This window comes from Desmodus rotundus, chromosome 10 (genome assembly GCF_022682495.2).
Source record: "Desmodus rotundus isolate HL8 chromosome 10, HLdesRot8A.1, whole genome shotgun sequence".
NCBI classification, from domain to species: domain Eukaryota; kingdom Metazoa; phylum Chordata; class Mammalia; order Chiroptera; family Phyllostomidae; genus Desmodus; species Desmodus rotundus.
Window position 1 is genome coordinate 51,307,143 of NC_071396.1, and position 21,450 is coordinate 51,328,592.

A 21,450-nucleotide genomic window follows, 5' to 3' on the forward strand; every position below is an offset into this window, starting at 1 on the left:
TCAAGGTAACAGCACGCAGTTTCCTCCACCACCCTCATGCAAACATCAGTCTCGGCAGGGTCTTAGCAAGAGGGTATATTATTTTAAATAAAAGACAAGCAAAACAGACCAAAAAGGGCAACCCTGACTTTGCCAGACCCCTGGGGGAACTGCTTCCCCCGCTTCTTCATGAATACACCTTGGCACAAATAGTAACAGTCTCTTTCACTCCAGTAACTCCTAAGCCTGTGTCCTGACGTGCACAGTCCAGACAATTCAATGCATCATCCTAGTCTTCGGTCTTAACTTGATCCTTTGTAAAACTCTTAACTCATATACTCATGCAAAACAAGAATTACTCTATAACCCTTTGCGTCCAAATGTTCTTATTATTAGTCCAAGAGAAAGGTGCTATTTTTAATAAGATTATGTTATACAGAATATTTTTCTCAGAAGTAATTACAGACTTTTGATGGTTTAACTTACAATTTTTTGAACTTACAATGGTATGAAAGCAATACACATAATAAATTACATGAGATATTCAACACTTTATTATGAAATAGGCTTTGGGTTAGATGACTTTGCCCAACTGTAGGCCAGCCAATGTAAGTGCTGTGAGCACCTTTACGGTGGGCTAGGCTAATAAGCTAAGACGTTTGGTAGGTTAGACGTATTCAGTGCATTTTAACTTACGATATTTTCGACTTTCAATGGGTTTACCAGCACATAACCCTACTTAAGCTGCAGAGCATCTGCGTTTGGTGGAGTGTTCCAGGAGGAGAGTTGTTTAGAGCTGTACTAAGTCTCAGTGACGCCATGTAAAAAGTATAAATCTACGCCCAAGAGTCACCAAATTGTGTCATTCCATGCACAATTTTTCTAAGAAAGTCTTTTAGCCATGGACATTATACTCAGAGTAAAATATACATTTTTAAATAGCAGTGATTGCTGCCCAGTGAGTAGTATCCTCGAATTCTTTATTAGCGTCTGGGAAATTTTCAAAGCTAAGATTAGAGGTCATTACTTATGTGGCCTTTAAAAATAAAGTATCCGAACAGATACTAAATCCCTTGAGCAGAAAATAAAATTACTAGAAAGCAAGAACACACAACAACAAAAACATGCTTTTCCATGGCCACACACCCACGAGGTAGCTGTACTGGACTGTGCCAACCTCAAAGGCCAGAGAGATGCCACCAAAGCTGGCCAATCTACCAAAAGCCTAAGGATATCTGAGCCATCAAAGTTTTAAAAAAGGGTAAGTACTGAGTGAACTCAAGTGTCTACCTTAATGACAGTTACACAGTCAAAATTCAAGCAAAAAAGTTCTGGGAAATTTGGTTTAGTCCTCAAATGTAAAAATGTCAAAGACATATGGTATGGAGATTGGAAAGGGCCCCAAGAAACATCTGGATTTCTGGGAAAAGCCTTTAGAAAATGCCTTATCGATTGTTAACAAGGCACTGAATTATCGGATGCTATTTTGAAGATAAAGGATATATCATGACAATGTAATTATGAGGCACACATCATAAATAAATATTATGTACAAGTTCCTCAAAGCAGAGGATCCCACAGAGATCCTGCCTGATAGTTCATGGAAGGCCAAATGGCAGGTGACAAATTCTGGAGCTCAGAATGTGCCACAAAGGAAAAAGGAACCATGAAGTGGGAAGTTACTTTTACATAACAAATGACAGACACAGAACGGGCTTACAATACTCAGGATGACATAAACTAGACTAGAGTCACTGTTTTGTAAGAGGCCTCTCAACACTGGAAATCAATGCCACATGGCCTTGCACTGTCGACTCTCAAGGGCCTGGAGCCTGCTGTTTCATTTCCTCATCTATTTGCAATTATGCCGTCCAAAACCACCTAACTGTATGATGGTCTTTGGTTGTGCTCTGAATTGTCCTGCAGGTTGGAGCATGACTTCCACTTTGTTCACATACCCAAAACACAATCCAGGATCAGTGGCAATGGTGTCTTTTGGGTACCCTTCCAAAGTATGGTCACCTGAACACACACCATTCAGAGACAATAATGTGCTTATGATAATGCATCCTGTTTGGGTGGGAAATTTTTAAAGCACATCTGAAAACATATTCTAATGGCATTTAGGGCATCCACAAATTAAATGGCACAAGAAAAGCTGAAGAAGAATGAACTTATCTTGCTTCTCTGCCTCATTCCACTGGTGATGAAAACCATTTGCATGTGCACCAAGATCGACGTTCAAAAAAATATTTTACTTCCTAATTTTTTTAGGGAAAGGAAGGTAGGAAGGAAAGAAGGAAGGAATGAAGAAAGGGAGGGAGGGAAGAACCTAAATCCCTTAGTAAGGAAGCAATTAACAAGTTATGCTACATCCACATTGTAGGGTGCTGAATAAACAGACTTCCCCTTATGGCACAATGCAGAGGAGATACCATCAACACTCTTCCTGACTAAAAACAAAGCCAAAAAGTCTCATTTTAAAACAATCTGCTAGGCAAACACAGATGAAAAGTAGTAAAATCAGGAATTCTGGAAGGTAAGAAAGTAATACATTCACTTTCTTTAAAAACCCTTGAGATGTGGCTCAGTGCATTGAGTGCCAGCCTGTGAACCAAAGGGTTGCCGGTTCAACTCCCAGTCAGGGCACATGGCTGGGTTGTGGGCCAGGTACCCAGTAGGGGGTGTGCAAGTGGCAACCACACATTGATATTTCTCTCCCTCTCTTCCCTCTCTAAAAATAAATAAAAATCTAAACAACAACAACAACAAAAAAAACCCTGAGCGTTTCTGCTGGATTCTAGAGAACTTGAGCATCCACACTGACACAGAAACAGAAGATAAAATAGGGTCTATCCAAAGTCAAGATGGTATTAGGAGAATCCCTGATTAAAGCCAGCTTCCCAAAGAGTTCCACCTACATTCTAAGAATGAAGAATAAACAAACTTACCTCTTATCAGAGTAAAATAGAAGAAACCTGTCTAACCTTGGTAGTGAAAAAACGAAAATGTTCCCAAGAAAGTGTAAGAGTAAACTGGCCTTCTCATGGGTTGTGGTTCAAATTCAACCTAATGCATGGGCCAGAAAATCTCAAGCACAGAATATAACTTACAATGTTCCCAATAGGGGAATGGCAAAGTTCAAGTAAACTTGAAGATGGGTTAATAAAAACTAGCCCTGGATGGTGTAGCTCAGTGGGTTGAGTATGGGCCTGCAAACCAAAGGGTTGCCAGTCCAATTCCCAGTCAGGGCACATGCCTGGGTTGCCGGCCAGTTCCCCCCACCCCGGGTAGGGGGCATGCAAGAGGCAACCACACATTGATGTTTCTCTCCTTCTCTTTCTCCCTCCCTTCCCCTCTCTCTAAAAATAAATAAATAAATTCTTTTTAAAAAAAAAAGTTAAACTAAAAAAACAAAGAGCAAAAAAGATGTAAGACACAATAAACAAAAATAGGGAACATAGCACACAAGATCTAAGAGAAAATAATGAGCAGTTTAACGTATGTGTATTAAGATCCAGAAGAAGAGAGAACGGAACAAGAGATTTTCCTAAAACAAGTTTTTAAAAACCACAATTTAAAGACACTTGGAGAAACCCAAGCAAAATAAAAACAACAACAAAAAACTAGATGTAGCATAATCAAACTAGGAAAACCAAAGATAATCTTGAAGGCAGCCACAGAAAGATACATTATAAGAAAAAAGAGTTACAGCAAACCTCTTGTCACAGACTGTGCAAGGCAGATGATGGAATGACATTTTCAACAAACCAAAAATACAGCTATTAGCCCAGCATTACATACACAGTGAAAATAACTTTCAAAAATCAAGGGTAAATTCAAACAAACGAAAGCTGAGAGAGTTTATTCTGGCAAACAAACACGGTAAGAATGTTAGGGGTAGTACTTTCAGTAGAAGTATGATAGCATATGGCAACTTACAGGGAAATAAAAAGCACTGGAGACTTCTGGTCAGGCAGGCGGCACAGGTAAAAACGGCTCACCTCCTTGCACAACCGTAAAATTAAAATAGAAATATAGAACCATCACTCGGAACCATCAGAAATCGAGTTGAATGAAGTGTGAGAACTATAGAATTAAAGAAACCACATCCACCCACACTGGTGGGAGGGGTGGAGATGCAGACAGGCTGGTCCCACATCCACATGTGGTAGATAATAATTCAGGTGGTATATCTTGGGAGCAAGGAGTCCCAGCCCTACACCCGGCCCCCCAACCCAGGATTCCAGTGCCAAGAAGATAAGTCCCCATAACTTCTGGCTGCAAACACCAGCAGGGATTGAGTTGGTGGAAGAAACTCTGGAGTCCCAAGCAGTTCCCCTAAAAGAACCCACATAAGAACTTTTTTGCTCAGACTCACTCCCTCTGAGCTCCAGGGTAGCAGCTTGAAAAGCACCAGTGGCATAGAGGGAAGAACTGAAGTGTCTGGCAACAAGGCAGGACTGGGGAACAACTGCCAGGAAGGTGGGCAGAGGCATTATCCATTTTCCAAGACCTTCCCCTACAGAGCCATAGAGCCAGCAGCTGCGATATCTGAGAACCCATCAACCTAGCTACCTTGTGCTGGAGATCCCAGACTCCTCCTACCCAACTTACCGGCACTACCAAACTGTTACCCATGACTTTTCCAGGCTGGTCTTGGCTCATGCTTCATAACTTCCAAAATCTTCTCAAACAAGCAACGGCTGGACTCAGTAGCCCCCACCGAGCTCCCCCTGCACCTCTTGCCAAGTGGACCCAGGCCTGGCACTAGCAGCAGCCAGCTTAGATTCACAGCTTGGCTTCACCTGGGAATCTCCAAGTCCAGCACGGGTAGCAGCCATCTCAGATTGCTTTGTAGCTCAAGTCCAACAATGAAAGAAATCCAAAGTCAGTAGAAGGAAGGAAATAACAAAGATTAGAGCAGAAATAAATCAAATAGAGACTAAAAAGAATTAGAAGATATCAGTAAAACTAAGAGCTGGGTTTTTTTTTTTTTGAAAAGGTAAACAAAATTGGCAATCCTTTGACTAGACTAACCAAGAAAACTGAAAGAAGGCTAAAATAAATAAAATCAGAAATGTAAGGGAGATATTATAGCTGATGTCACAGAAATACAAAGGATAGGTCTATGAACTAGTATACACCAAGAAATTGGACAAATCTCCAGAAACATACAACCTACCAAGACTGAATCATAAAGAAAAAAAAGTCTGAACAGACCAATGACTAGTAAGGAGACTGAATCAGTAACCAAAAACCTCGCAACAAACAACAGTCTAGGAACAGATGATTTCTCTGGTGAATTGTACCAAATGTTTAAAGAATTAATACCAATCCTTCTCAACTCTTCTGAAAGACAGAAGAGGAGGGAACTCTTCTAAACTCGTAAGAGGCCAGCATTACCCTGATACCACAACTAGACGAGGATGCCACAAGAAAAAAAAATTACAGACCAATATCCCTGATGATACACAAAAAAATCTTTTGCATTTCTATACACTAGTAAAAAACTTGAAGAAAATTTATTTTAATCCCATTTATAATTACATCAAAAAGAGTAAAATACCCAGGAATACATTTAACCGAGGAGGTGAAACACCTGTACCACAAGTACTCTAGGACACCAATGAAAGAAACTGAAGAGGCACAAATGGGAAAATATTCCACGCTCACAGATTAGGAGGATATTGTTAAATTGCCCATACCTCCCAAAGCAATCCACAGACTCAAGGCAATCCCCACCAAAATTCCAACAACATTTTTCACAGAAATGGAACAATCCTAAAATTTGTATGGCATCACAAAAGACCTGTATTGTATATTTGAAAGTTGCTAAGAAAGTCAATCTTAAAAGTTCTCATCACAAGAAAAAAATGTGTACTGTATGTGGTGAATGACCTTAACCAGTCCTATCATGGTAATCACTTTGCAATACATGCAAACATCAAATCCTTATGTTGTGCCCTGGCTGGTGCGGTTCAGTGGGCTGAGCGCCAGCCTGCACACCAAAAGGTCACCCTTTCAATCCTCAGTCGGGGCACATGCCTGCATCACGGACCAGATCCTCAGTCGGGGGCGTGCAAGAGGCAGCCACCTGATGTTGCTCTCACACATTGATGTTTCTCTCCCTTTTTCTCTCCTGTCCCCTCTCTCTAAAAAATAAATAAAATGTTTTTAAAAAATAAATCTACCTAATAAAAAAAATCCTTATGTTGTACATGTAAATCTAATATATGTCAATTATATCTCAATTTTAAAAGGAAATAAATACAATACCACTCTGGGCATTTACAAAAACAGTCATGGTCTCACCAGACATAAATAAACCGCAAAACGTGACCAAGAGCCAAGAGAAAATTCAGTCGATAGAAACAGACTCAGAAAGGAGAGAAAAATGCCACTAGCTGATAAAAGCCTTAAAAATGCTGTTATAAACATGATTAAGAATTAAAGGAAGACATGAACTCAAACAGAGAAATTAAAGATATAAAAAAGAGGCAAGTGCTACTTCTGGTGACCAAAAATACAGTATTTAAAGTTAAACATTTCACTGGATAAGCTTTATAGCAAATTAGATATTACAGAAGAAAACAAACTCAAAGATAAAGAAAGCAATTACCAAAATCCAGTGGGAGTGTGAGGGACAAAAGAAATGAGCTATCAAACCATGAAAAGACACGGAGGACACTTACATGCTTATGGCTAAGTAAAAACAGCCAGCAGGAAAACCCCATATACTGGAAGAGTCCAATTATGACTCTCTGGAAAAGGCAGAACTATAGAAACAGTACAAACATCAGTAGTCACCGGGCCGTGGGAGGGAGGGAAGGATAAATAGGTGGAGCACAAGGTATTTTGGGGACAGTGAAACTATTCTATGTGATACTGTAATGACATACATTTTACATTTGTCAAAATCCATAGAACTGTACAAAACAAAGCGAATCCTACTGTAAACTATGAACTGTAGTTAATCATAATGTATCAATATGCCTGTGTCAATTGTAAGACATTTACCACACAAATGCAACAGTTTAATAGAGGAAACTGGGGGGTAGGGGGAAGGCACTATGTGAGAGCTCTCTGTGCTTTATGCTCAATTTTTCTGTCAAGCTAAAACTGCTCTAAAAAATAAAGTCTGTTAATTTAAAAAAACAAACAAACAAAAGGCTGGGGACACGTTAAATGAAAGGTTACAGGAGACAACCTGAAAGAGCCAATGGCCCAAGGGGAACTGTTGGAACAATAAAATAATGCAACGCAGCAGCTGGGCCTGCTGCATCTCAGGGAAAAGGTATCTACAGAGCACAGTAGTGCAAATGTACGTCTGCGGGGCGCTGCTGCCTCTTGGCCCTGCGCTATCCGTGTGCCCCTCCTCAACTACCACTTTCACACACACCCCTGTCTTTCCTCTTCCAGGGCTCCTACTGCAAACATTATGCAAGGCTCGCAGCTAAGCTATCTCTACCCAAAGTCCCTCCAAAATCTCATTTCTTTCCAAGGCTTCAACTTGGCTATTGACCCTCAAAATACTACCAGCTTCTATTACCGGCACTATGTCTGCATCATCTAATGGTCATTTCTGCTTACATGTCCCACATCTCCTCAAATTCAGCATGTCCTAAGTTTAACTCATTTTATCTTCCCATACCAAGTGCAATAATCCAAGGACAGTTTAGACCAGGGTGGTGGTAAGCAGAAGTGTTCAGATTCTAGACGACATTTAAAGAGAGAGTCTTTGCTAATAAACTGAATTTGAAAGAGAGGAATCAAAGATGAGTCCAAGATTTGGAAGAACTGGAAGGATACAAAAGCCAGTTACTGAAATGAGGAAGACTGAGGGAAGAACTGGTTTATCTGTAAACATGACAATTTTATTTCAGTCAAATTAATTTTAAGATGCCTGTTAGAGCAACAAATGGAAATGTAAAGCAGGCCAGGTGGATATACCAGAAGAGCATAGTTCCGGGAAGGGGTCTAAGCTAAAGACAAAAATCTCGAGTTGTCAGTACATAAAAGGCATTTAAAAAGATAAGCCTGGATGACATCACTAACAGACTGAGTACAGGCAGGAGAAGAGGAAAAAAAAAAACCCAAAGGCTGAGCCCAAAGTCAACCTAACATTTGGAAATGGGAAAGAAAAGGAGGCAGTAAAGGAACCCGAGTGGGAATGGCCCGTGAAATAGAAGGAAAACCGAAAGGTGGTATCCTGGAAGGCAAGGAAAGAAGTGCTTCAAGAAGGAAAGAAAGATCAACTGGACTAAACTCCAGGTTCACTGTCATTATCAGAGAATCACAGTCCCTTCAGGAACCTAATCCCACGTAAACATTATCGGTTCTACACACACTCCTGGGTTCAATCTGCACTAATTAAAAATCACTGTGTATTTTTAAACAAAACTGTGACTCCTGAAATTGAAGCAGTAGTATGTTAATCTATTTTAAACATCATGCTTATTTCTGGTCACTATTTGGTATTCTAAGTATTCTGGTAAATAGTCACCTCTGATGTTTACCACTTTTACTCTGGCTGCATCAAACCCCAAGCATTTCCACACCTAAGCATGAAGCTGTGCTACAGCTTCTTCCAAGACTGGTCTTTATTTCACTAGTAGGTTTAAATGTAACACTGAATAAAATATAACCCTTGGAGTGTAAAAAAAAAAAATTACTTCTCAATGAGTACTGAAGGACACAAACAGAACACTCTGGGTACAAACGCAGAAAGTCACAGAGAAATATAAACATATTTGGCACAAATGCAAGAGAGCCAGACACACACATGCAGGATGCATGCATACTGTGGTCCAAATCTTTTTACCCTGAGCCAAACAATGTAAAAGGCTCGGCTTAGGGCAGTCATGTTCTTAATCTATTTAAAGATACACTTTTAATACTGGGCTCTTACTGCTGTGCAAATTTTGATATAAGAACATTTCAAGTCCTCTTTCAAAGCCAAAGGAATAGTGTCTTCCAAATAACCTTGTCCATTTCAAGTTAACTGATTCTCCTCAGAGCAGGAGTTGATAATGAGAGCTCCTAGCCAGGACAATGGGATATTCTCCCAGGCCTGTCAGTTCAAACTTAAATTCGAAAAACAAACTGAGCGTGCATTCTTCACAAAGGCACAGGCGCTGATGGTGCGTGCAACACACCGCAATCCTAGTAATTCCACCTGGACAAAGAATGTCGGTAGTTCACAGCAATTGCTTATACAATAATAAAAGAATACTAAAATAAGTCATTATCAAGTATGTGTTCATATATAGAGACTGCCTCGTACCTTCCAGGTCAAAGTATTTTCTCTGAGCTTTCTGGCTGTTTCATTAGCAGATATGTTCCTTGGCGTGACCACTTCAGGCCTCTCTCAAACAGATTAGATGGCAAGTTCTTCCTAAATCTGCCACCATGAGGTAAGTGGCAGCTAAAATCAGAAAATTCTTGGTACAGCTTAAAATTTATTGGTTTTCATTTCAGAGAAATTCAGCTAGAGTTAAGTCAGTTACAGCACATAATTCCCCAAGGACAAAGTAACAAAGTCCAAGAGTATTGCTATCTTTATTTTTATTTACATAGAAACAACACGGTAATGCTACTTTTCACTCTTTCCTCAGTTAACTATATTGATTCTTGCTTATCACCAATGGGAATACATTGTAGTATCCTCTTGTGTTGTTGAGTAATTGCTACTTTCATGCAACCAAAGTAGACTTTGTTTAATCCTTTGTCAGCTAAAAGAAAAAGTAAAGGTCAGGCCCTGTGATGTCAGGAAAAGCAGAAGCAAAGTCCAAGTAATGAAACGAATCAATTACATTTACCTTCATATAAACAAGTTCAGGCCTAAAACACCAGTAACCCTAAAAGGACACATTATATAAAAATGTTTAGCATGTTTATGCATCTCAAATATAAAAGCCTTCTTTGTCCTTTTGTACAAAAGACTTCTAATTAGCACAACCTTTTTGAAGTTAATTTCCTGTGTTTCAGAGAGATTGTTTGGATCCTGGAGGACATGGGAGGGGAAGAAGGGAAAGAATTATTAAAAGCACTCTTCTGCAAAAGAAACATGGCTATGTAATCCCTACGCAAATGTTTGTTAACTTCTCTTGGCATAAAAACAGTGATGTCATTCTACACAGCAGTACAGCAGTAATAATGAACATCAAGTTTTTAAATCACTGACAACTTCAGGAAATTAAGAATATTACTCAAAACATCTTCTCTCCCTAGAGTACCGCATCTGTGGAAGAGCAGAGCGTGCCCATCTGGGCTTATATACATACTCAACATCAACAGAACTGAAGTCATTTTTCCTTGCACAACAGGAAAAGCTGTGTTTTTTTCCCCTTAGAACTCTGAGCAATGAAAGCCACAACTTTAAATGGCTCTGTATAAAAACACATGAAGGGTGGGTCGTAGTCTGTTAGTAAAAGTAGCTCAACATCACGAATGTCTCTTCCTTTAAAATAAAATCTAAACAATAACTTAAAAAATTCCTTTTTACTTTTGAAAATTATTTTCTTTGCTTATTTTCTCTACCCTAACATACAGGTTAATACCTTTAAAGAGAGCCTAAAAGGAGCTTATAAGCTTAAATTTACAATGTGCTCTCATATCAAAAGTAATTTGCACATTATTTTTTCTCCTATAGTAAACACTAAAAATATCCAAACTTGATTCTAGTGAGAACAACAATATAAACTATATGTACTATAATAGCAACAATATTTAGCAATAATATTTACTACACCATGATTTGTAGTTTATTTCGTAACCTGTTAGGAATAAGATATAGTGCAACTATTTCTTCAGCTTTAAAATTACCTTAAGTTGACTGCCATACCACTTCTCCAGCCACATGAAATTAAAAAATGATTGCAAAACTTGAAGCAGCATGATTATATCCCTCTCTATTAGTATTTAACATAACTAAACTTGGAGAAACTGCAAAATTCTCATCCTGACTTTACCAAATGTCACAATTCAAATTACAGGCCAACATCCAAACTTCCAATTAAAATTACTACAAACAAACATAACATTTTAAATAAAGGGCAGTTCAACCAAGCTGAAGCAGTCATACATGGGCAGTTCAGATTTCTACATCCTAATTAGGTGAAAGATTACTCAACTATTAATTTTCTTCTTAATTTATTACTTATCAGGAGTAACAGACCTACTGTTTTCACTTTCTACCTGTGCCACATTTATCTTAAGTCTTACACTTCTGGATCTTTTAACCATTAGAGATCAACCATCAAATTACTTCAACAAGTAGAAATAGCAACACCGCTCCCAAACAGCAATTTCTGCATTGCTAGACACTTATCTAGTGGGTAGATTTATACCATTGTTCATTCTTAGTTCAGTAAATGTAAAAAAACATCCACAGAATGGTGGCATACCTCTAAATTAGTTTAAATATGGTACAAAGTTATTTTTGGTTAGGTTCAAGTTTTAAAAAGGCACTAATCATTCTTCTCAAAGGCTAATCTACTCAAGTTCCTCCCATATTAAGAAAATAAAAAGCTTAATTTGTCTCTTTTGGAATGGAGAAATGTTATTTATGTACTGCTCAACTGAAAGGATGTTAGAATAATAGAATAATAGGCCTGACATCAAATCAGGGTCAGGATCATACCTATTGTTAACAAAAATAAGTTTGACATTTATCGTAATCATGATCCTTTCAAACACTACCATGGCTAAATGTCATTCGTGTATGTGTACTTTCAAACGCATTTCTTTCTTTTTTTAAATACTCTACTTCTATGCAAAGTAAAAAGGAAGAAAACCACCATATACAATTATAGACTGGTTCTTATTCCAGAAAAAAAGAGACAAGAAACATGCATGCAATATTAATTTGAGATCTAGTATTTATTTGATTCCCTCTTTGCATGCTAGAAAGATGCAAAGACAAACACTTCCAACTATTCAGACAGATCATTCCACAGTTGTAACTTTCATCATAGTTCTCAAAGCAGTATGGTGAGGTCAGCTCACAAACAGCTTAAGGAGTAAAACTAGAAATTGGTGGTAGTAGTATCAGGCTACATAACAGCCTCTCCAAAGAATATGAAGTAACAGAACGAAAATGTGCTGGCAACGTGCCAAGAGACTGGATGGAATATAGCTTTGAGCAACAACTACTCCGAGCTTACAGTGTATAGCAATCCATCATCTCTCACCCGGTAGCTTCATGTTCCTTGTTTTAAGCCCAAAGTAGACATATTTAAGAGGTATCTGACACTACCAAATTCTCCATGTTTGTGAACTGAAAGGCATCTGGGCTTGCAATGATCTGGTAAACTAAAAACATAGCCTAAAAAGAAAAATCTGACTTTCATGCTATGTGAAGATGAGGAAGGTGAAATAGATACAACTATACTGATATCACTCTGCACTGAACAGCCTTTTTCTCCAAGGGTTATACTGTCCTCAGCTTAATTTTGAAGGCTTGGAATATCTCTGCAACTGGTTGGTATTGAGAATTAGTCAATCTTCTCAAAAACTTAATAAAGAATTAATTCTGTCAGATCATATGACATAATTTTGGTCAGAAACAATTCCTTTGACTTTTTGCAAAATATATGTTACTTTTACAATTTCACCTTTATTGAATCATAATATTAAAACAGAATAATAAACTCTAATTCTTAAGTTTCTGACACTTTCTAAACATATTTTCTTTCTAAAGAACCAAAAGAAAATGCAGTTATTTTAAGCAAGAGAATCATTTGAATTATTCAATTCAAATCAACACACATTTAACATCTATTTTGTGCCAGACATTCTTACTGAGAACTGAAGAAACAGAGATAAATATGTATCTATACTGGTCTCCCAGAGCTGACAGTCTAGCTGGGGAGACTGACCCACGTAAAAATCAATCAATCAGTGTGTGTGTGTGTGTGTGTGTGTGTGTGTAGTCTCCTAGCAACAGGAACAAAAGCCCTAGTACCACACAATCAATCAATCAGAGTGTGTGTGTGTTTTCTCCTAGCTAATCAATCAATCCGTGTGTGTGTGTGTGTGTTCTCCTAGCTACAGGAACAAAAGCCCTGGTACCACCTGAGAAATGTGACTAGGTCTGCTAGGGAGGAAAAATCTTCAGACAATATGAGCTATTTCTTGAAAGATGAGAATTTCACAAGGGAAAGTCGAAAATCACAGGCCAAGAAGGACAGAATGAGCAAAAAGCATGAAAACACAAAACACAGCACATGTGAGGAAGGAAGCCCACGTGGCAAGGGTGGCGATAACAATCTCTGGCACGTGTGTTACTTCATGACAGCCATCACTAATCAATTAAAGCATGTTTGAAGTCCACATAAGACTCAAAACTCCTTCCCAACAGATAACCCAAAACTAATGGTAGGAAGTAAGTCCACGAGATGGCCTGAGTCTGGGAACAGAAAGTGGTAGAACTTAAGGCTAGAACGGTAAACGATAAACTAAAGACCGATTATGAATGACTATGAAAGCTAGGCTAACGAGTTTTAATTTTATCCTGTGGACAACAAAGGATGAACAAAGGACTTTATGCAAAAGATTGGCGTGATCAACTCCGGCAGGCGTATGAAGAATGCACTTGGACAGAGAGAATAAAGGCAGGATGAACAGTTAGGATGCTACTGCACCTCTTGCAATAGCCTAGGCAAGACATAATAATGAGGCCTGAACTGCAGTGAAGGCAAAAATCTACTGCAGGTTCTAAAACAAAAATGGAGTGTTTGGGATTTCATAATTCATGGTCTTAAAACATCAATTTGAGAAAAATTAGTATTCTAATTAGAATTCCCAAATAATACTGAAAAAGGAAAAGGTAAGACAATGTAAAGATTGAATTTAAGACATGAATCACAATGATATTCAAGATTACCCAAGACTACAAATTCAGAAATAGATATTTCAGGTTTAGCACCAAGAAAGAGAACATCCTCATGACCAGACTGATACTCAGCAAGTCTTTCCTTCCCGAGGGCACTAATACTCTAGCCAAGCAACAAACACTATTCACCTCACATGCCCCTCCAATGCAGGTCAAGTGCACACTCCCACTGAGATACAGAAAGCACAAAAGTCAAATTTAAAACCAAAGTTTGAACCCATATAGGAGTTCCACTTTATCCAAACATTTTAAACTGCATTTTTTAAAAAAACATAAATATGAAATAAATCTTCTGGAAGTACTACTATTCTACCATTAACTAATTCATATTCCAGCCGTTAGATTCTAAAACTCTTTGTGTGGAACGCAGCCTATCTGTAGCACTTTAGCCGGTATGCAATAAAAGCAGCACTCCTACACTTCTGCAGAATGTTTAATAAATGAAATTATTCTAATTAAAGATAAAAACTTCACTGGAGCTCAAAAAGCCAAAGATAGTCAAAGAGTTTTTCTATTTTGGAAAAAGATTCTTTAGCTGTTGCAAACAGGCTAATGTAGCAACGTGAAATCCAAGTACAACATGTTAACAAGCATGCTAGGAAAGCTAGCATTACCGTTTTAAGACCTAAGGATATTCACATTAAGGATAAAAGTATCCTGTCATGAATGCCAACCATGTACTTCATAACGACACAGACACGTTTCCAAGAGTTCTACTAAAACCCAATTATAATATTTTGTGCCCCAGTAACAAACTCTCAAATTGGGATTCTCTTCCTCTTAAAACAAGCTAAAATGAAAAATACGAACTCTGGAGACAAAATTTATTTGTGATATATTGTTTATCCTAAGAAAGCAAATCTGATTAACAGTTTATCACAATCTATCTGTTTTCCAGAAAGATATGGACTGGCTAGTCAGGAGTAGGGTCTAATTCTCATGATGTCATTCCAAAGCCATTACTGAATGTTACACATGTTACATTTTCTTCAAAGCAATCACAAAACAGGTCATCCCAAACCTGAGGTCAAATTCCATTCCAACTAACAGCTCTCCAAACGTGAAGTAATGGTCCACTTACTAAGTAATAGTCAAAGACCAAATTCCAGAAGAACCTTCCTCCTGCACCCCCAAAATCAGTGTTCTCCCTTTAGCTCACTGTAATGGAATGTGTGACCTGTAGTTGAGGGCTTTTCCATTCCTTCCCTACTGCTCAGAGAACATGAAGCAGATCTGTTCTCTCTCATAAAGGTTAATATACGTTTTAAAAGAAAAAAGTGAAGTGTTATTATATGTTAATCACATAATAACAATTAGAACAAATAAAAGGTAAATTGGTTTACTAAATTTCTCATGCAAGACAGAACGAGTGTGTTTAAATGACAACTGAGTATTTTTATTTTAGGGCACTAGTCATACATCTAAAAGATTTATGATTATATGGTTCCTAATAAATTAGGTAGGGAAGGGTAGGTTACAACTAAAACTACTTAAATAAATCTTCACACACAAAATTACTATGAACATATTTTCATGACAAATCATATTTTTATCATTAAAGTTACACACTTTTAGGTATCTAATTGTAGAGAGAGGAGGGAAATATTTAAGAAATGTACTTCAAAGTCTAAAATTCAACACGTCTGGCAGTTCTCCCTCCTGGGAGCAAACCCATACTTTCCTCTCCTCCCTTTTCTTCTCCCTCCCCCCTCCCCGGGGCGTTACTTTACCTTTCTCTCTCCTAAGCTCCATGGGCCCTTTTTTTCCCTTTGCCTCTGTATCTTATTTCCTGAGCCTATTTATTTGATTTTAGAGAGAGGAAGGGAGAAACAAACATTGATTTGTTGTTCCACTTATTTCTGCATTAATTGCTTGATTCTTTATGTGCCCTGACCAGGGATCGAACCTACAACCTTGGCATATCAGCACAATATTCTGACCAACTGAGCTACCCAGCCAGGTCTCTGAGCCCACTTCTTTAACAAGTCATTCCTTCTACCTCCGTGACTTTCTAAATAAACTTTCCCTTACAGTTTAAAAAAATAATTTAAATTAAACACATCTATCTGGGACTCTCATTTTTAAAATAAGTTATTTGACTAGATGATGTTTAAAGCTACTGTGATACTTTAACCCAAATTTTAAAATGAACAAATTCTATGATTTAATTCAGACAAAACATTCCCAAGATAACCCCCTTAAGGACATACTTTACTTACATTCTTCCTACACCTTCATACATGTTAGTCTCGTCTACCAAGGTCATGATCTCTGTGTCTGTAAGATGCGCATGCTTCTTCGTTCTGTTTAGCTGTTCAATCTGTATGTCTGCAAGCTTCGCCTTTTGCTGCGTGTCAATAACTTTGGCTTGAAGCTCTGTGAAGGCCTAATAAAAACGAGTCCTTAATTTAGTAGACGAAATATTTTACAGGAAACATTTAAGTCAAACCTAGATATATTAAAATAAAGCACACTAACCAGAGACAAAGCTGTGAAATTTGCTAAAGCGAACATCAATAAAAGTTAGTATAATTGTAATTGATTAAGCTGCTAGGCTAAATACTGAATTTACTCTGTCCTCAGAAGAGGGAATCTATTTGAAGCAGAAACGAATGCACATTAAATAACAGCCATATCAAGCAGCAGATACCCAAGGAGTAATAAAAATAATAAATGCAGCAGTCAGAGGATGAAACACAGAGATCCACAACAAGAAGCACAAATGGAACTCTCTACATGTGTATTACTCAGCTAGGTTTCCAAGCATTTTGCCACATTTGTTTCACATATTAATAAAGCAGTATTAATATGAGAGCACTGAGGGATATAATAAATCTCACTCCTCTCAAACCCTATGAGTTAGGGTGGCAGTTTCATCATAAGTTTACAAACTGAGTAACTAAGTGTGTTAAAGAAATATGAGTGGCTTGCACAGGGCTGAACAACTGCCAGGTGGAAAGGCAGGTACTTATATCCACTTCTTCTGAAACCCTAGTTCAGGAATCTTTCTAGTCTGCTGTCTACAGCAATTTATAAATATTTTTAGAAGACCAAAAAAAAAAGAAAATTTCATAAGCACTAGTAGAACAATTACATTATAATTTCTATGCATATACCAAGCCAAATTTGATCGCTGAGTACACTTAACTCAAAGATAAACAGTTTTTGGATACTCTTGTTGAAATGCTTCGAATGACTTCCACATGCTGTCAAATCTATGCCTCAATAACATTTGTGACTGCAATACTACGTACCTTTTATTCTGACTTCGTTCTCACCTAGGAGTAAGGTTTCAAAAGATTTATTTTGGGGGAAGGGAGGAGGCTGAAATTTTCCATTTGTCTTCGGGTAATAAATAAATAAATAAATTAGAAGATAAAAATCTTTAAACGATTTTCTTTAGTTCATTTAATTGGTTGTCAGAGCTATCCAATTTAAGGCTGAAATAATTTTCTTAGTTTGCATTCATTTTCCACAGGTTTCTTAGCAACAAATTCAAATACTGGGAGGTAAGTCCATTCACAGATGTACTCTATTGTTAGCTCTTTCACTAAACCCTCACTTAAATTTGAACTTTTTTTTTCTGAACTAAAAAAGAAACTTGTTTATTGAGGGCAAGAGGATGCAAGCAATATAAAAATCAAAAGCTTATCTGGCTTTAATTGGCTTTTCTTTATCTTGTCAAATGGAAGTAGGATTTTATTTGTACATTTTCTAAGGGTCCCAATCTGCTCATGAAATCCTCATACAGGGGGAAGCTGTGGGGCAGAGATGCCTTAAAGCGACCCATTGGGAGAACTCTTTATTGGGGAGGAAGTAGTTGCTCAGCTGCCTACTTCTTTCCCTTCTGCTTCATGTGTACTATGAAATAGTCATTGCACGTGATGGTGAGCCCAGCAATTAGCGAAAAGAAGCTCTGGAAGCCCACTCGGCCATCTCGGCATTGGTCCAGGTCTTTCATTATTTTATCTACAGCAAGAGGGTCTTTTTGATTTTCCAGAAATCCAGGGAACTCCTTTTCCATGAGCACTCTCAGGTCTTTGTTAAGTAGCCTTTATCCCCAGCGAATTTGTGAAATGTGAACATCATCGTTTCCATAGCGCGTTCCATTTGAGACAACATTTTGGTGAGGTCTTGCTTGGCCCGAGGCGCGATAGGATCGCTAGGCTGGCTGGGAACATGCCTAAATTTGAACTTTTAACAGGATTTTAAAAAGCTAAACTTCTAGCCCTGGCTGGTGTGGCTCAGTGGGTTGAGCCCCAACATGCGAACCAAGGGTCATCAGTTCGATTCCCAGTCAGGACATATCGCTGGGTTGTGGGCCAGGTTCCCAGTAAGGGGTGTATGAGAGGCAACCACACATTGATGTTTCTCTCCCTTTCTGCCTCACTTTCCCTCTGTCAAAAAATAAATAAAATCTTAAAAAAAAATAAAAAGCTAAACTTTTAGAATACTTTAAGCATCCTTAAAATGAATTTTGCTTTGTTCGGTATACATTTTACTAAGGAAGCTAGTGTAATTGTTAAAGCTGAGATACTACAGCATGAGAGAAGACCAGGTAAGGGCCAAATTTACAAGTTGCAAAACAAGAATGACAAAGTAAGACAAACACATAAATCCTCACAACAATAACAGCTTCATTTATTAGGATGAACAGCTATTTCAGCTGTCCCATTGCTTACTACAGATTGACTGGAACGTGGTCTTAAGTAAAATTTGCTCTTCTGAAGAACCTAAACTACTAATGGCCGTAACCATTGACTCTTTTCTGGAACTCAGTTTCCTTTTCCAGAAAAGTATAGGTTTAAAGTAGATGAAGCCTAGAATTCAATTCCCACCCCCCCAAAAATATGGTTTGGGGTTGGTACTGGCATTAGAATCCCGACAACTCTGCAGTGGTGAAAACGTTTCTGAGTAACAATACATTTATAAGTAATTGAAGGGAGAAACCTAATTTCTTCTAACATGAATATTACTTGCAAAACTTTACGGGACTTGTTTCTTTCCTCGCCAAGTCCTCCAAAAACAGTGGGGGGTGGGGAGCCAAAGTCCTGCGACGAGCACTGTTCTGAGCTTATCAGGCTCTGAACTGCAGTGCGACCTTTCGAGGTCTGGGAACAAATAAATGGCTTAAAAGCACAGGTTGTAGTTATAGTTTTTCAGAGCAAATGAGACGCGGTATTACAGATGCCTCAGCTCGGGCAAGCCGTTCTAAGGTGGTCCAATTTGAGACGGCCACGCCAGGCCTTACTATGGAACTGAAGGCTCCAAGCGCAACGAAACGGCTCTGGAGCTCGGAACAAGGGTACAGGTCAGCGGTCGGCTCGCCAGACTTAACCAAATCCAGCCCACCCAGCTCTTCTCCAGCAAAAACCGCTCGCCCCCCACTCTAACCTAAGGAGACCCGGTCCCGCCTTACGACTCTAGGAAATCATCCCCCAGTTCCCTGAAACCGCTTTCCTTCCGCAAGACTCCGGCTTCCTTCATATCCTTATCCACAGTCCTCTTAGCTACCAAAGAAAAGCCTCCTGGAGCCTCAAAACCCTCTTTTACCTTCTTCAACTCCAGATCCACGGGCGCCGCCATCTTGGCTCACTCTCTGGGCCTGCGCGCTGGACCAAGGTCAGAAAGAGTGTGGGGGAAGGGCGCGCCTCGGAGGTTGGATTAGTCCTTGCTTCCTTCTGCGCCTGCGCGCGTGAGTAGCTAGTCAGGCTGGCTTCTTTCCATCTCCCAGGCTAGTAACTTCTTAAAAATATGTATTTTATTTAATCTTTAGTGTATTTTTCCATTGCTATTAGTCCCCTTATACTCCCCTCCCCCCCAGTAATCACCACACTGTTGTCCGTGTCCATGAGTCCTTTTTCCTTTTTCCTCAATCTCTCCACCTCTTCATCTTCCCCCCTCTAGCTGTCTTCTGTTCTCTATAAGTCTGTCTCTGTTTCTGTTCTGCTTGTTATTTCAGTTTGTTCATTAGATTCCACATATGAGTGAAATCATATGATATTTCTCTTTCTCTGACTTGCTCATTTCACTTAGTATAATGTTCTCCATACAGTGTAAAGGGTAAAATGTTCTTTTTATGGCCAAGTAGTATTCCATGGTATAAATGTCCCAGAGTTGTTTTATCCACTCTTCTATTGATGGACTCCTGGACTGCTTCCATATGTTGGTGATTGTACATAGTGCTGCAATGAACATAGGGGTGCTTATGTTCTTTCGAATTAGTGTCTCAGGTTTCTTCTGATATAGTTCCAGAAGTGGGATCACTGGGTCAAAAGGCAGTGCCATTTAAAATTTTTTTTTAATTTAAATATATGTATTAATTATGCTATTACAGTTGTCCCATTTCTCCCCCCCACTCCACTCCATCCTGCCCACCCCCCTCCCTCCCACATTCCCCCCCCATAGTTCATGTCCATGGGTCATACTTATAAGTTCTTTGGCTTCTACATTTCCTACACTATTTTTACCCTCCCCCTGTCTATTTTCCACCTATCATCTATGCTACTTATTCTCTGTACCTTTACCCCCCTCTCCCCCTCCCACTCCCTTATTGACAACCCTCATGTTCTAGTTGTTTGCCTAGTTTGCTCTCGTTTTTGTTTTATGTGTGGCCGTTAATAACTGTGAGTTTGCTGTCATTTTTACTGTTCCTATTTTTGATCTTCTTTTTCTTAGGTAACTCCCTTTAACATTTCATATAATAAGGGCTTGGTGATGATGAACTTCTTTAACTTGACCTTATCTGAGAAGCACTTTATCTTCCCTTCCATTCTAAATGATAGCTTTGCTGGATACAGTAATCTTGGATGTAGGTCCTTGCGTTTAATCTTGGGTAATGTAATTATGATGTGCCTTGTTGTGTTCCTCCTTGGGTCCAGCTTCTTTGGGACTCTCTGAGCTTCCTGGACTTCCAGAAGTCTATTTCCTTTGCCAGATCGGGGAAGTTCTCCATTATTTGTTCAAATAAGTTTTCAATTTTTTGTTCTTCCTCTTCTCCTTCTGGCACCCCTATAATTTGGATGTTGGAACATTTCAAGGTGTCCTGGAGGTTCCTAAGCCTCTCTTCATTTTTTTGAATTCTTGTTTCTTCATTCTTTTCTGGTTGGATGTTTGTTTCTTCCTTCTGGTCCATACCATTGATTTGAGTCCCAGTTTCCTTCTCATCACTATTGGTTCCCTGTACATTTTCCTTTGTTTCTCTTAGCATAGGCTTCATTTTTTCATCTGTTTTTCGAACAGATTCAACCAATTCTGTGAGCATCTTGATAACCAGTGTTTTGAACTGTGCATCCGATAGGTTGGCTATCTCTTCGTCGCTTAGTTGTATTTTTTCTGGAGCTTTGAAGTGTTCTGTCATTTGGGCCATTTTTTTGTTTGTTTGTTTGTCTTGGCGCGTCTGTTACTTTAAGGGGCGGAGCCTTAGGTGTTCACCAGGGCGGGGTAACACTGGTCACTGCGCTGTGATGCTGTACGTGGGGGAGGGGCCGAGTGGGAGCAATGGCGCCCGCCTCACTGTCCTCCGGATTTCAATCTTTCACTCCGATACCCACAATCAAACTGGGCCACTCTGG

The 21,450-nt window shown here is 38.9% G+C and overlaps 1 protein-coding gene and 1 pseudogene across 1 annotated transcript in view; both read right to left on the bottom strand.

Annotated features, from left to right (window-relative positions):
• PFDN1 (prefoldin subunit 1) overlaps positions 1-19,520 on the bottom strand; it is a 51,674-nt gene extending 32,154 nt beyond the window's left edge. Inside the window, exons 1-2 of the mRNA XM_024575136.3 lie at positions 19,430-19,520; positions 16,096-16,262 (exon numbers count right to left, since the gene is read on the bottom strand). Coding sequence (XP_024430904.1) covers positions 16,096-16,262; positions 19,430-19,462 — 200 coding nt within the window. The 5' untranslated portion in view covers positions 19,463-19,520. The remainder of the gene's footprint in view (positions 1-16,095; positions 16,263-19,429) is intronic.
• LOC128779399 (protein S100-A10 pseudogene) lies at positions 17,460-17,998 on the bottom strand (annotated as a pseudogene).
• Positions 19,521-21,450: the final 1,930 nt, after the last annotated feature.